The sequence below is a fragment of the Mustela erminea genome, chromosome 5, assembly GCF_009829155.1.
Source record: "Mustela erminea isolate mMusErm1 chromosome 5, mMusErm1.Pri, whole genome shotgun sequence".
NCBI lineage: Eukaryota > Metazoa > Chordata > Mammalia > Carnivora > Mustelidae > Mustela > Mustela erminea.
Genome location: NC_045618.1, coordinates 50,033,431 through 50,050,042, shown reverse-complemented (window position 1 = coordinate 50,050,042; position 16,612 = coordinate 50,033,431). Strand labels below are relative to the sequence as shown.

Here is a 16,612-nt window from a genome sequence, read left to right as displayed (position 1 = left end):
GAGGGGCTCTGGGAGGACCAGCAACTCCAAGGAGGAGAACAGAGGCCCAGGGAAGACACTGACTCTGTCCCCATCTGCAAGTGGCCCTTTAGGACCATTTAGACTTTAACGTTTTAACTTAAGTTTGCTTAAATTTAAAAGGACACACACACACACACACACACACAAATAGAATAATATGACAAACAGCCTCCTTGAGCAGGATCTGGAGGCCACCCTGGGATGTCAGCGGGCCCTAAGGCTTCCCTCCAGATTGCCCTAGTCCACCCCAGGCCTAGACCCCTACTGGCTGACATAGGTGTGGGCCCGGGAACAGGGTGGCTTGCCCTGCATTTTGGCCATGGATCTGCCTTCTGACTTCTGAGCAAGCATGGCCTTTTGGAGCCTGTCTCTGTGTGAGGCAAACCCTGGGTTCCTCTTACTCTCTTGGCTTCTGGACAAAGATCCAAGGGGAGTCCAGAGTCTGGCCTGTGCCAGAACTTGCCATGTGATGGAAGCAAGCCACCCCGTTCCCTGGACCCCCGTGTGTCAGCCAGCAGGGGTCTTAAGGGATCCCTGAGCTAGTGGTTGCTCTATTAAAGGGTTGCCGACAAAGTGCCTCCTGGCTGCTGTGGCCCCAGAGCAATCACGGGGCCCCCACAGCTCCCTGCCCCATGCTTTTTGCCTAGTCCTCCCCACCCCCTGCCCCCACAGCCCCTCTGTAATCCTAACAGCAACCCTGGGCTGGGCTCTGATAATCACTCCCACTTTACAGTCGGAAAACATGGAGCTCAGAGAGGTTAAGTGACTTACTCCAGCTTGTGACATTTTAACCAGGGCTTCTGGAAGACTCCAAAAACCTCCAGACTAAAGAGGAAAAAATCAAACCAGACCCCAGTGCAGGGAAAAACTGGGGAGCTGCCAGGAATCCATATGCTAAAGATCACCCCAGCCGCTGGGCCCCAACATCTCCCAGCTCCAGGCTCATGCCCCAGGTGGGAGTCCCCAAAATCCCAGCACGGACTCTCAGCCTTCCCAACCCCCCTGGGTTTTGAAGAAGCCCCAGTCCCCAGGGCTCCTGAATGACATGGCCAGTTGAGGGGGCTGGAAGGTACCAGAAGGGCAGCAAGTGCGTCCAGATGTTGAGGGTCTCATTGGTCATTTGGAAAAGGCTGAGGACACAGGCAGTGGCGGAGCTCTGTGGGTGTCGGTAGCCAAAGAGGATACCCTGCTCATGGAACACCTGTTGGGGGAAGAGAAAGGAGCACTGAGGTGAGGCCAGAGGGTGGCGAGAGGGTCTTGGGAGGGACAGCTCTGGCGGTATCTCATTTTCCCCCAGGCTGTGCACTTGAACTCTTGAGCCTGGAACATGTGACGCCAAGTCCCTGAGCTGTCAAGCTGCTTCCCTCCTCCCCTTCCCTCCTCCCTTCCATATGTTCTAAAATCCCATGTCCTTCCTGAGGCCCATAGAGGCCAGAGGAGGGACTTCAAGACCCATCTCCCTTTGGTAATCTAGTCAGTCTCCGAGTTCCCAGAGAGACCCACTCACTCTTGTCATGAATGTTGCCTAAGGATCTGGTTTTGTATCCTCTGCCTGGGGCCTACAGGCCAGACTCTGGATGCCTTTGCGACTGGAAGACATATACGCTGTCTGTCGGAGCCAACATGCCCCAGATGTCAGGAGCTGGTGGCAAGATCTCTGCAGAAGATCTCCCCCGGTGCCAGGATATATTCACCAAAACGCTTCATAAAGGCCTTTTGATGATGAAGACAGTGAGGGCATGAGCCCGGGATGCAGGTGGACCACGTCCTGCCCAAGCCAGCCCCTCCCGATGTGGCCGGCCCACCCAGCGCACCTCCGGGTCACCATCCCCGAGAAGACAGGTGGACTGGTCAGCCGAATTATGGGCGTCAACCTGCCCAGGGGACTCCAGCAGATCCTTTGAAAATGTAATTGTGAAAAGGAGGCAAGAGCGCTGAAGCCCAGCATGGGTTATTAGGAGAAAACAAGTAGAATGTAAATTGTATTGCTGTGGCGATTATAAGGATTATAGAAGGTTAAGGATGCGAGGCGGGGCAGAGGCTGGGAAGAACAAGGAGGAGAGTCTATGTGTTGAGGATGTGCAGTAGACTTTCTTTCCCTTGTGTGTTGATTCAAGCCAGGGTTTCTCCATCTTGATGCTATGGACATTTCTGAGCAGATGACTGTTGGGGGGAGGGGGCTGTCCTAGGCAATGGGTGAGCGCACCCATGGCCTCTCCCTACTGACACCAGGGGCACACACCCTCCCAGGCTGTGATGACCCAAAACGTCTCCAGAGAGTGCCAACATCCCCTGGGGCCCAAGGGACCTCAGGTAAGAACCACTAATGTAGATGGACATTGTCCTAAGCTTTGAAAGGTAAACTAAAAATAAGTAGGTTCATCGAGGCAAATAATGGCAATGGTAATACTAGTAGTCATAATCTAAATCAAGTCACAAGTACATTTTACAATTTTCCCTGTGGTGTTCTGGGGCTGAGGGAGAAAAGGGAGATGGAGAATGGCGCTCTCACCACCCTTCTCTCTTCAGGGTTACAGCTTTGTAGCTTAAGAGAGAATCTCCATTCAAAAATACATAATGGGGGGCGCCTGTGTGGCACAGTGGGTTAAGCAACTGACTCTTGTTTTTGGCTCAGGTCATGATCTCAGGGTCATAAGATCAAGCCCCATGTTGGGTGCTGTGTAGGGGGCGGGGGTGGAGCCTGCTTGAGATTCTCTCTCTGCCCCTTGCTCTGCCCCTCCCCCTCCTCTGTCAAATAAATAAATAAATCTTAAAAAAAAAAAAAAAGAAAAAAGAAAACAGGGGCGCCTGGGTGGCTCAGTGGGTTAAGCCTCTGTCTTCGGTTCAGGTCATGATCTTAGGGTCCTGGGATCGAGCCCTGCATCAGGCTCTCTGCTCAGCAGGGAGCCTGCTTCCTCCCCTCTCTCTGCCTGCCTCTCTGCCTACTTGTGATCTCTGTGTTAAATAAATAAATAAAATCTTTATTTAAAAAAAAAAAAGAACACAATTAAGTAACATGTACTATATCTTGAGATTCTGAGTCAAGTGGAGAGTGAAGGGTTACAAGCGTTAAGAGTCAAATCTGGGCCACTGAAGTGCCATGTGACCTTGAGCCGGCCATGACTCTCATGGCCTCAGTGTCCTCACCTATAAAACTGAATATGTGCTTTCTTTCTCTGATAAATTAGTAAAATTTTTTTAAATCTTAAAAAAAAAAAAAAAAGGACACATGGGTGGCTCAGTTGGTTGGTTAAGCATCTGCTTTTGGCTCTTTTGGCTTAGGTCATGATCCCAGGATAATAGGATCAAGGCCTGCTTCTGGCTCCTTGCTCAGTGGGGAGTCTGCTCCTCCTTCTGCCTGCTGCTCCCTCTGCTTGTGTGCATATACGCGTGCAGTCTCTCTCTAATACTAAAATAAATAAAATAAAATAAAATAAAATAAAATAAAATAAAATAAAAATCTTTTTAAAAAACCGTGAATATGTTCCCTTAGCTCAGTTCTGGGTTCAACTGGTCAGCTGGGGGAGGGGACTCATGAAGCTGGTTCATGGTCCACTGAAAAAATACTATTTGAATTAGGTTTGGGTCTTAACTGATTAAAGCAATTTATTCCAGTTTTTGATTCACCACTCAATCCTGCTGACGTCCCTGGTTTACAGTGGACAGCCTTCTGTCCTGGGCAGCAGGAATCCTGGCTTATAGCTTTCTAACCCACCAGGGCCGCTGACAGGGAGGCAGACAGGCTCATGGTCTTTAGCCTGCAATCCATGGGAGAAGGGTAAGTGCATGCTTGGTGGGCATGCAAAGGTCTTGCGGCAGAAATTGGGGGTCTATTATACCATCTCACATTTCAGTCTTCCCTTTATAAAGAAAAAAAAATTTATTAAGGCATTGGCCTCTTACTAAGATGCAAAGACTCCAGAATGGAACCACTGTTACTGATGATTCACTCCTTCACATGAATGAGTTTAGCAGATCCTGTGTAGGAGGACGGCTCATGACCGGGGGCCTACAGAGAGCTGGGCACGGGGCGGGGGGGGTAGCACATAGGGAAGGGGGGCTGTAGGACAGTGGGGACATGGGACCCATAGATGGGAAGTGGATGAATGGGAACAAGAGGGGGAAATCACCTACATTTTGCCTGTGGTGATGCAGGGTGCGACTACTCTTTGGATCCTTTATTTGGGGAAGCAAGAAAAGGCACCGACACAGTCAAGAGCCAGAGGGGAAGAGAAGGGCTGGGAAATTCACAAGCTGGACAACTTGACCATACTTAAGAATGTTGCCCCATGGGCGCCTGGGTGGCTCAGTGGGTTGGGCCTCTGCCTTCGGCTCAGATCACAGTGTCAGGGTCCTGGGATCAAGCCCTGCATCAGGCTCTCTGCTCGGCGGAGAGCTTGCTTCCCTCCCTCTCTCTGCCTGCCTCTCTGCCTAATTGTGATCTCTCTCTCTCTGTGTCAAATAAACAAACAAATAAATAAATAAATAAAATCTTTAAAAAGAAGAAAAAAAAAAAAAAAAGAATGTTGCCCCAGGCCTGGGGATGCTACTTGACCACCAATGCCAGGACTGGGCCTATATTAAAAGACTCTCCTCTGATCTGCTATCCTGAACCCAGGCGCGTATGGGAAGCTCACTAACCAGCCGTAGAGGCAGGATTTAAAGCAATCCCTCCAAAAAAAAAAAAAAAAGGACAAGTAGATAAAGAATGGACAAAAAAAGAGAAAAGGAGTCCTTAGGTCCCAGAAGAGTGATGTTCTGTACTGCCCCTTCCCTCCTCAATTTGAACTTCAGTTTATTAGGCCAAAATGCTAGATGTACTCTTGCTCTGAGCCCCTCTGAGCAGGGGAAAGGAGTGGCGTTCTCTCCACTTCCCGCTCTGGCCCTGCCAAAGAGCTTTGTGTAGAGTAGGTCTTAAAAGAAGACATGCTACATAAATCTCAACAACAAATGAAACGTTTGAAAATAATTTTGTATTCACACCCAGTCCCCACCCCAAAAGGCAAATTGTAATCATTGCCTTTAGTACTCTGTAGCTGGGTCTCATTCCTAAGCATCCCCAGGTTAGCAGGTGCTGGCTAATTTGCACAGTGGAATTGATTTGTAGGAATCCACCTCGCATCTCTGGTTCCAGGCTAGGCAGTTTAATGTGAAATGAAATCAAATTGTGTGCAGACTATTATTTAGAAGGGAGAACCCCCGGGTACCTGGAGTGGAAGGCCACAGCAGCGGGTTTTCCTTTTAGTGCCTGCCAAGGCTTGGCTTCCAGGAAAGACTCTGTGTACCCGCCAGCTGACGCCTGAAATTCCACTGAGACCATTTCAAACCCTCAGTTTTTCTGGCTATTAAACTGCAAATCACCTGGGGAAAATCATCCAGTGTTCTGGCTCGAGGGAAACAGGAGCGGATTCTGACAGCAGGCAGAGGGGAGAGGCAGAGTGGGGGGTCAGATGCTCTCAGTGAGGCAATCTGCACTTCCCGTTCAAATCTCAAGGGGTCCTCAGGACCTTGTGAGAGACAGCTTTTCACTGTCCCCATTCCACAGAAAAGGAAACTGAGGCTCAGGGAGGTTAAGACATTTTCTAAGCTCCCAGAAGTGGGGGGAGCAAATCTGAAAGTGGCATTCCCACCTAAGACTTCATTTCTCGGCCTCTTACATTACATGTGGCCTCTCAGAAGGGCTCTGGAGGACAGGAAGCTCTCATCTCTTGGCCTGTGGTGTGGTTTTCAACTGTCAGGAGCTTCTATGAGCCTTGGTTTCTTCTTCAAAGTGGTGTCACAGGCTGCACTGTGTCCCTCACAAAATTCATAGGTTGAGGCCCTCACACCCCTCCCTGGACCTTAGCAGGTGACTGTCATGGGAGGCAGGATCCTTAAAGAGGGGATGAAATTAAAATGAGGCTGTCAGGGTGGGTCCCAGTCTGATCTGACTGGCATCCCTCAGAAGCAGAGGCGACACCAGGGGTGGGTAAGCACAGACTGTGTGACCGGGCAGCAGGGAGGCGACGTCTGCAAGCCAAGGAGAGAGACCTCCAGAGAACCAACCTTTGCCGGCACCTTGATATTGGACTTCCAGCTTCTGGAGCTGTGAGAGGTAAAGTTCTGTTTGTCTAGTCAGTCTGTGGCCCTCTGTGATGGCAGCCTGAGCTGGCTAAGACAAGCAGGGAGGTGGGGTGACACTGTCTCTAAGTCGGTGTCTCGAAAACGTTCTTCCACAGGTGTCGGCGGATGGCCTGGGGATCTTGCTGCGGCTCGGTGAGGCAAGGGGAGCCTCTGCCTTCTGCACAACCTCCTAGGGCGTGCAAGATGGGTCCATCCTGTCCCCCAGCATCCAGCGGTCACCTCCCCACCCAGAACCTAATTCATTGCAAAAGAGAAGTTTCCCTTTAGGTAAGGCACAAGACGCACCTAAAGACATGGGCACGAAAAGCCAGAGCAGGAGAAAGAGACAAGGGAGGAGTCTGGCGAGATGTTTGCAAGCAGAAGGCACAGAGGTAATAGACAAGGCAAAGGGCAGGCTGAGCGCTGATACACCGATTATAACTTGCCGTTGAGGGAGGCCTGCAGTGTCCTTGATACAGGACACTGCATCTCATGCGGGACGGGCCATGCTTAGCCCTGGCAAGAGGGAGCACATCGGATCTCAATTAAAATACCGTAAAACCGCTTGTACACAACTTACATGCAATTTACTAGAACTACAAATAGACTGAAGTAATAACCAGCCATTGACAGGATCAAGTGACGACAGGTGAATGTCGTTGAGAACATCAGTGTGGTGCTTTTAAAAAAGCATCCGATGTTCAGTCAAGAAGAAGGATGTTTTTTGTACATGCGCTCCAATATTTACAGTAAATGAAGCTAAATTTCTTCACTGAACACAAAAGATGGATAAAAAGTAATTAGCCAAATTACATCTCATTATGTAGGGCAGAGAATCCAAAGGATTAGTAATTTAATAGATGATTCAGTGACAAAAAGACACATAAGATGTCTTAAAAATTAATATTGCTTAATTCAGGTAGGGTATACCAGGGTGAAAAGTCCCACTGAATGACTAGCTCTATATACAGCACAGACCTACAGAAGTAGCAAGGAAGTTGAAACATTTTCCATCGGATTTCCATTTGGGATAAAAATGCAGTCTTTGATTTAAGAACTAGGAAAACAATTTTCAATGTAGGGGCTGATTTAAAAATCTGCCATGGGCTAGGCTGTGCTAACAGTGTAACATAATAGAAAATTAATGGCCTCCCCAAGCTGCACATGCCCTCATCCCAGAAACCGTGATTACATAAGGTTAACATGGCAAAGGGGAATGAAGGTCACAGGTGCTAATCAGCTAACCTTAAAACAGGGAGATGGTCAGGATTATCCAGGGGAGCCTGGTGTAATCCTAGGGTCCTTAAAAGTGGAAGGAGGCAGAAGAAGAGGCGCCGAGATGCCACACTGTGGGCTCCACCAACACCTTGCTTTCAGCCCGGTGAGACCCATGTCTGACTTCTACCCTCTGCAATTATAGGATAATAAATTTACCTTCTTTTTGAAGCCACCAAGTCTGTGGTAACTTGTCCTGGCAACAAGAGGAAACTAATGTAAGGTCAGAATTTGATCCCAAATCCAAAAGCAATCTGAGAGCTGGAACTAAATGGCAATATGTGGTCTCAGTTTCTTACTAGGAGGACTGATGACTTCCTTTGGAATAATTCAAAGATGATGTAAGACATTCTCCAAATCTTCTCCAATATGGGGCTTTTTTTGAAGATTTTATTTATTTGAGAGAGAAAATGAGAGAGAGAGAGCGTGGGAGCAGGGGAAGAGGCTGTCAGAGGGAGAAGGAGACTCCCTGCTGACCCTCCCTGACACAGGGCTCCATCCCGAGCCGAAGACAGTCGCTTAACCAACTGAGCCATCCAGGTGTCCCCAATATGGGACGTCTTGCTGAAATGTGTATCAGACTTGACCCTAGATCTCTGATTCACACCATGGGAATGCCAAATAAATGCCATTGCATTCTTGGATTTCATCTAGAAAAGATGCAAGACGATGGAAAGAAATCAGTGAAAGAGACAGTCCTCAAATACAGAGCAAACCCCATCCTGGAGAGGAAATGACATTAATTTTGAGTCTGAGCACTTGACAGGTATTCATTATGGGATGATGTTAGCAAAAACTTTCAAAAATATTGAGGTTTGGTTATTCCACTTTTAAAGGGATTCAAAGTACACATTTATTACCTTAGATATGTATAGGATTTTTCTAAACCCGAAGAGCCACATGTGAAATATGTAACAAAAATAACATTTAAATAAAACAAAACTTGGGCGCCTGGGTGGCTCAGTTGTTTGGGCCACTGCCTTCGGCTCAGGTCATGATCCCAGAGTCCTGGGATCGAGTCCCACACTGGGCTCCCAGCTCCACAGGGAGTCTGCTTCTCCTGACCTTCTCCCCTCTCATGCTCTCTCTTTCTCTCTCTCTCTCTCGCTCAAATAAATAAATAAAACTTAAAAAAAGGAACCAAAGCATCTCTGAAGAATGAAAGAGAAGATTCACATACAAATAATCCTGACATTAACTTCCAAACAGATTATTTTTAATCTGTTGATTAAAATGAGCATAACAGATTATAGAATAATTTTGACTAAGCAAAATACTGCTCTGTTCAGTTTTCTTTCTTTCTTTTTTTTTTTAAAGATTTTATTTACTTGACAGTCAGAGATCACAAGTAGGCAGAGAGGCAAGTAGAGAAAAGAGAGAGGAGGAAGCAGGCCCCCCGTGGAGCAGAGAGCCTGATGCAAGGCTCAGTCCCAGGACCCTGGGATCATGACCTGAGCCGAAGGCAGACGCTTTAACACACTGAGCCACCCAGGTGTCCCTGTTCAGTTTTCTTTATGGTATCTTTTTTCTTGGAAAAAGAAAAATCAAATGTAAGTACTTTATGGCTCTAAATATTGTTTTAAGAGAGAGTAAAAAGAGCCATATAGAAGATGGTAATGTATGTGAAATTAAAATATGTAATACTTTTTCTTCTTAATTGTAATTATCATATACAACCCCATTGTGTTTGGACTTGATAAAATTTATGGTTCATTTCTGATTCTAAATATGACTTTAAGAATTTTTTTTAAAGATCTTGTTTATTTATTTGACAGAGAGACACAGTGAGAGAGGGAACACAAGCAGGGGGAGTGAGAGAGGGAGAAGCAGGCTTATCACAGAGCAGGATGCTTGACACGGGGCTCAATCCCAGGACCCTGGGATCATGATCTGAGCCAAAGGCAGACGCTTAACAATTGAGCCACCCAGGCACCCCAAGAATATTTTTTGACAATTCCAGTTGTCTTACCTTAGCAGAACTGAGCAGAAACTCAACAGAAGTTTCTCCCAAATGAAATTAAAAAAAAAAAAAAAAGACTCAGTGACTCAAGAATAGTGATCTAATTTGGAATCACTGTTAATAGAATACAAATTACATTATAATGTTTATTACAGCACTATAATCCATAATTTTGCTGAAATAAAGGCAAAAAAATAAATTTAATAGAATAAGCATGCAGTAATTTATAAATTATGTATGTTTTTATTTTATTACTCATCTAAACATCACTAATCCATCATAACATCCATTAATGATTATGCAACAATCATTAAATTTAGTTGTCTTTGATATTTTGCTGACTTTGCTATACAATAATTAGAGATTTTCATATACTCTTCTGTGATTATGAAGGGATATTTGTCAAGGGAGAACAGAATCATTCTATATAACTGTTTGCTAGCTCCATATGTAACTTCTACACATTCTGTGGTTTTCATGGGTCTCTAAATTCAGACCCAGGGCATATTAGGAACGGACCTTATTTCATTTGATCATCGTGAGAGGACTGCACGGGTCAAGACTGTCAATCCCATTTTACAGATAAGGAAACTGAAGCTCAATGGGAGAAGTTTCCAAGGCCATATTTAATAGCAGAACTGAGATGCAGCCACCAGTCTGTTGGCTGCAAAAGCCCATCATGCTTCACTGCATCCACCCAAGTGAAACGAGGGATTGCTGTAGTTGATAGAAATGCTAAGTGTTAGCAGAGTTCTCAGAAGGGAGAGATTGCTGGACTCAGAGTGATGGAGAATGAACCCGGAAGAATGGCTGGGGGCCTTCTGGCTTGGGAAGAATAATGGACCATTTTTGTCACGAAGATCTTTCTGACTAAAACAATTAAAATATTGGATGAACTCTGCATCATTCTCTGGATAAATGTATCAGCAAGATGGCAACAAGAGTGAAGAAGTCACAAAGCGCCCTAACAAAGGGCAACCAGGAGCACCCTGTGGGAAGAAGATGCCTTCAGGAACAAATTTTCTGCTGTGAGGCTTTGCATATAAGAGATGAATCCCAGACCCAGTCAAAGGCTGACCTTGCCATTAAGACTAGGACTCTAGGGGCACCTGGGTGGCTCAGTGGGTTAGGCCTCTGCGTTTGGCTCAGGTCATAATTTCAGGGTCCTGTGATCGAGCCTCACATCAGGCTCTCTGCTCAGGAGGGAGCCTGCTTCCCACCACCCCCCGCCTGCCTCTCTACCTACTTGCGATGTCTGTCAAATAAATAAATAAAATCTTAAAAAAAAAAAGACTAGGACTCTAGAGATGAGAGAATACGAAATAAATCCCACCAGGCAGAAGGAGACAATAAGGAAATTGTCCCTCTGAAACAATCCCTCCCCAGAAGCATCAACTAGATCTCATATGGGTTTCTGACTCAAATCCATACTGCCTCTATGGTCCAAGAAATCTCCAGTGGCAAAATTAAAGTGGTTACAAATAAACAAAGGTCAAAGTTTTGTGGCTCCCTCAGGTAAGAAACAAAAGCAAATGCAAATCCTTTCTGGAAGGTTTCTGCTTTAACACACGCATGTGCACGCCTGCAAACAACACCAGACCCCAGAAACAGCAAAGAACCTTGAGGAACAGATGCTGAAATATCTATATATAGAGAGATATATATCTATATAAATACCTATTCCTCGATGCTGAAATATAAAAGTATGTTTGATATGTTTAAGTAAATAGCTTAAAAATATGAATGAAAACAGACTTAAAAGAACCCAATATAACTTGGAAGTTAAGAAACATTGAAATAAAAAGTCATTGAAGGGATAAAAAACAGACTCGATCTTGCTGAAGAGAAAATTAGTGAACTGAAAACAGATTCAAAGAAAGCCATTCAGAAAGATTAAGAGAAAGAGATTAATGGAAAAAAAGGGCACCTGGGTAGCTCAGTCGATTAAGCATCTGCCTTCGGTTCAGGCCAAGATCCTAGGGTCCTGGGATGGAGCCTCACATCTGGTTCCTTGTTCAGCAGGGATCCTGCTCCCTCCTCTCCTTCTACACCTCCCCCCACCCAGGTGTATGCTCCCTCTCTCTCTCATAACTGAATAAAATCTTCTGAAAAGAAGAAAAATCAAATTAGAGAACATTTCTCAGAAAGAGAAAAATACAACAGTTTTGTTGTGACATTTGAAGATAAAATGATAAGTTTTTAGGAGTTTTTGAAGTTGCCAGTCCTCAGATCCAAGAACTTAGATGTGGCAGGGATCAATTGGTGCTCACCAAATATTCCATCTGCATTCCTATGTTTCTCAGCCTTTTCTGCAATTAGGTTGGGGCCATGTGACTACTTCTACTTAATGTGACATCTAGGCCAGGTCAGTTCAAAGCAGGGTGTCTTCCTGTAGTAGATATCAGGATGTACTCAGCAGGGAACCCTTCCCTCCTTCAGAACTGAGCCACCCATCCCTCCATGGGAACTGCTTTTGGCCAAAGGCCACTACATTTCCCATACTATACTACCTGCCCAGAGGCAGCACACACATCCACTGATGGTGGATATGAAGTCCTGGTCTCCCTTTCTCATTTGGGACTAGTGGAAGGACAAACCCCATTCTAGAACGTTCTGTGTGGTCAGCTGAGGCCTTGCCCTTCTTGCCTTGTACAGTTTTTCATGTTAAAATGCTGAAGTAGGGGCGCCTGGGTGGCTCAGTGGGTTAAAGCCTCTGCCTTCGGCTCAGGTCATGATCCCAGAGTCCTGGGATCGAGCCTCACATCGGACTCTCTGCCCGGCAGGGAGCCTGCTTCCACCTCTCTCTCTGCCTGCCTCTGCCTACTTGTGATCTCTCTCTCTCTCTCTCTCTCTCTGTTAAATAAATAAATAAATAAATTTAAAAAAAATGCTGAAGTAGCCACTATCTTACAAATATTGAGCATATTTCTTCTTTTTAAAAATTTATTTATTTATTTGAGAGAGAAAGAGAGAGAGAGAGCACAAGCAGGGGGAGAGGCAGGCGGAGAGAGGGACAAGCAATCTCCCTGCTGAGCAAGAAGCCCAATGATGTCGGGCTTGATCCCAGGACCCTGGGATCATGACCTGAGCTGAAAGCAGACACTTAAACCAGACTGAGCCACCCAGGAGCCCCTAGAGCATATTTCTAGATATTAACTATAAAAAAAGTAGAGGAGAAAATCAAATGTTAAAATGCAAAAAGAAATAAAGATGTAAAACTCAATCCAAAGAAAGCAAGAAAAGAAAGGAAAACTAAACAGAGAAAATAATGAATAGAAACTGTATAAAATGATCAAAATAGGGGTGCCTGGGTGGCACAGTGAGTCGGGTCTCTGCCTTTGGCTTGGGTCGTGATCTCAGGGTCCTGAGATCGAGCCCCACATTGGGCTCTCTGCTTGGCAGGGAGCATGCTTCCCCCCCACCCCGCCTGCCTCTCTGCCTACTTGTGATCTGTCAAATAAATAAATAAAATCTTTTTAAAAAATGTAAATGTGTCAGTAATCTTTATAAATATAAATAGACTGAACTGTCCAGTTAAATGATGAATACTGTCAGACTAGATAAAACCCAACTCTGTGCCATTTATATGAGATACAGTTAAAATATAAGATCAGGAAGGGGTTAAAAGTCAAAGGAAGGAAAGAAATAAACCAGACAAATAACAAAAACAATAAAGCTGGAGTTGCTATATGACAGATTCTAAGACAGAAAGCATTACTACATAGCAAGAGAATCACTACAAAATATTAAGAAATTTACAGCACCAGGAAGGTATTACATAAATTTAGATGCACCTAAAAAACACAGGCTCAAAGTATATAAAGCAAAAATTGACTTATGTGTAAGGAGAAATTCACAAAATCTGCCATTATGGCAGAAGATTTTAACATATCTCAAAGCTGGATAGATCAAACAATAAAATCAGTAATAACAGAAAAAATTTGGATCTTACAGGACATATACGCAATAGTGCCCCCAACAACAGAAGATTATACATTATTTCCAGACACGGTTAGAAGATTTGTGAAAACTGATTATACTAAACCATAAAGCTAGGCTGAACAGATTTCAAGGATGGGAATGATACAGAGGACACTCCCAGGCGCCAATCAATTAATTGAAATCAATAACAAACACTCCAGACTTTGGGGAATTAAAAAAAATGCAAACACACTTTTAAGCAATTGTAAGTTACTTAAGAAATCAAACTGGAAATTAGAAATGAACTAAAAAAGCACATGTGGTCTGCAGTTAAAGCAGTACTTGAGGGAAACATATGTAACTCAGTTGCTTACATTAGAAGGCAGAGTGATTAACTACAAAGTTAGAGCAGAAACAGCAAAAGGAACCCAAAGCAGAAAGAAAGTAATACAAAATAACAGAAATTAGAGACATAAAATACAGAATAGAGAGGCTCCACTGAGCCACAAATCTACCTCTTTTCAAATATTTTTTTAAAAAAGACAAACTTGGGACGCCTGGGTGACTCAGTTGGTTAAGAGGCTGCCTTCAGCTCAGGTCATGATCCCAGCGTCCTGGGATCGAGTCCCACTTCTCTCTCTGTCTCTTTCTGCCACTCTGTCTGCATGTGCTTGCTCTCTCTCTCTCTCAATCTCTGACAAATAAATAAATAAATAATCTTTAAAAAAAAAAAAGAAAGACAAACTGGAAAGATTAATTGAGAAGGAAAAAACCAAAACCACATGATTATGTCAATAGACACAGAAAAAGCATTTCATGATAAGAAGACACTCAAGAAAACAGTAATAAAACTTCTTCAACCCAGGGGCACCTGGGTGGCTCAGTCTGTCCATTAAGCCTCAGACTATTGGTTTTGGCTCAGAACATGATCTCAGTGTGTCAGTTCAACCCCCGTGTGCAGAACCCACCCCTTCCCGGTAGAGCCCTACCTTGAGCCTCTCCTTGAGTCCTGTGATGGGCTCTGCACTCAGCGATGGGTCTGCTCTTTCCTTTTCCCTCTCCCTCCCCTTCATCTCTTCTTCCCCTCTCCCCACTCTCTCTCAGTAAATAAATAAATAAAATCTTAAAAGAAAAAAATTTTAAACTTCTTCAACCCAGTAAAGGCCACCTATGAGAAACTCACAGCTAACATACCTAGTGGTGGAAAATGGAATGCTTTCCCCCTAAGACAGGGAACAAGATAAGGATGTCTGCTCTTGCCACTTTTGTGCCATATCATAGTGCAAGTTCCAGCTAGGTCTAAAGGTATCTAGATAGGAAAGCAAGATGCAAAACTATATTTGCAAGAAATATAATCTTAATAGGAAATCCTAAAGGATCCACTAAAAAACTATTAGAACAAATAAATAAGTTCAGCAAGGTTGCAGAACGTAGGATCAATATACAAAACTGAGTTTTATTTTTATACACTAGCAATGAACAATCTGAAAATGAATTTAAGGGAAAAATTCCATGTACAGCAGTATTGAAAGCAATACAATGCTTAGGAATCAATATCACAAACTCTTTTAATGGTGTGAGACCTGGGTCCTGAAAACTACAAAATATCAGTGAAAGAAATTAAAAAAATAAATGCAAAAACATCCCATGTTCATGGATTGAAAGACTTAATATTGGTAAGATGGTAATGCTCTCCAAATTGATCAACAGACTCAATGCAATCCCTAAAATAAATCCCAGGTGCCTTTGTGTTCATTTGTCTTGCAGAAATTGACATGCTGATCCTTAAATTCATATGGAAATACAAGAGACCCTGACCAGCCAAAACAATCTGGAAAAGGAAAAACAAAGTTGAAAGATTCACATTTCTCAGGTCTTCTTACAAAGCTACACTAATGAAGACAGTTTGGTACTGGCATAAGAACAGATAAATCAACAGGACAGAAGTTACAGTCCAGAAGTAAACCCTCACATTCTCTACTGATTTTCAATAAAGGGGCCAACACAATTTATTGAAGAAGGAATAGTCTGGGTCACAGATCTGAGTGTAAGAGAAAAAACTCTTAAAAGAAGATCTGAGTGTAAGAGAAAAAACTCTTAAAAAAAAAATACAGAACTAAATCTTCATGACCTCAAATTAGCCAAAGGATTCTTAGCTATGACACCAAAACCAAAAGCATGAAAATAATAATAATAAAAAAGATAATAGCAAAATTTAAAACTTTTGTGCTTCCAAGGATACTAACAGTAAAGTGAAAAGATGGTGCACAGAATAGGAGAAAATATTTGCAAATCAGGTATCCAATAAGGGATTTATATCTAAAATATATAAAGAACACCTATGATTCAACAACAAAAAGACAAATGACTCAATTTAAAAATGAGGAAAAGACTTGAACAGGTATTTCTCCAAAGAAAATACCCAACAGTCAATAAACACATGAAAAGATGCTCAACCTCACTGATCATTAGGGAAATGCAGATCAAAAGTACATCCTACACAGTAGGATGGCTACTGTCAAAAAACCCCAAACAAACAAAACCAGAAAACATGCATTGACAAGGATGTTGAGAAACTGGAACCTTAGGGAACTGCTGGTGGGAACGTTAAATGGTGCTGTCGCTGTGGCGAACAGTATGGTGGTTCCTCAAAAAATTACAAATAGAATTTCCAAATGATCCAGCAATTTCTCTTCAGGGTATATACCCAAAAGAACTGAAAGCAAGATCTCAAAGGAGTATTTATACACCCATGTTCATAGCAGCATTATCCACAAGAGCCAGAACATAGAAGTAATACAGTATCTATTGATAAGGGAATGAATAAGAAAATCTGGTAGATACATATAAAAATACCATCCAGCCTCAAAAACGAAGGAAATTCTGACATGTACAACATGGATGAATCTTGAGGAAATTATGCTAAGTGAAATTAATAAGCCAGTCACAAAATGACAAACACAGTATGATTCCATTTATAGAAGTTACTAGAATAGTCAAAATTATAAAGACAGAAAGTAGAATGATGATTTTCAGAAGCCAGAAGGGAGGGGAAAACAGGGAGTTATTGTTTAATGGGTACAGAGTTTCAGTTTTACAAGATAAAAAAGAATTATGGAGATTTATGGTGGTGCTTGTTACACAACAATGTGAATATATTTAATACCATCGGTAAGATGGTAAATTTTATGTTAAATGTATTTTATGACAATAAAAAAAATAGTTAAGCATAGAGTTACCACATGATCTAACATACCACTCCTAAGCATGTACTTAGGAGAACTGAAAACACATTCATACAAAAACGGATACTTAAATGTTCATAGCACCATT

General features: G+C 43.4%; 1 protein-coding gene and 1 long non-coding RNA gene across 9 annotated transcripts in view; one reads left to right on the top strand and one right to left on the bottom strand.

Annotated features, from left to right (window-relative positions):
* Window positions 1-16,612, bottom strand: part of LOC116590766 (membrane progestin receptor gamma) — a 94,516-nt gene that overhangs the window by 40,670 nt on the left and 37,234 nt on the right. For 7 of the 8 annotated variants that reach the window (XR_004285732.1, XM_032343026.1, XM_032343028.1 and 4 more), the window contains exon 3: window positions 1,095-1,222. Coding sequence is in view for 7 of the 8 variants with exons in the window: in XM_032343026.1 (XP_032198917.1) it covers window positions 1,095-1,222 (128 nt within the window). In the remaining variant the exon portion in view is untranslated. Of the gene's footprint in view, window positions 1-1,094; window positions 1,223-1,528; window positions 1,691-16,612 lie in introns of those variants that run through there. The other variant, XM_032343027.1, reaches the window with a different exon arrangement.
* Window positions 2,285-15,313, top strand: LOC116590770. The gene is made up of 3 exons (XR_004285735.1): window positions 2,285-2,334; window positions 6,240-6,411; window positions 15,047-15,313. It is a non-coding gene; the product is annotated as an uncharacterized LOC116590770 (long non-coding RNA).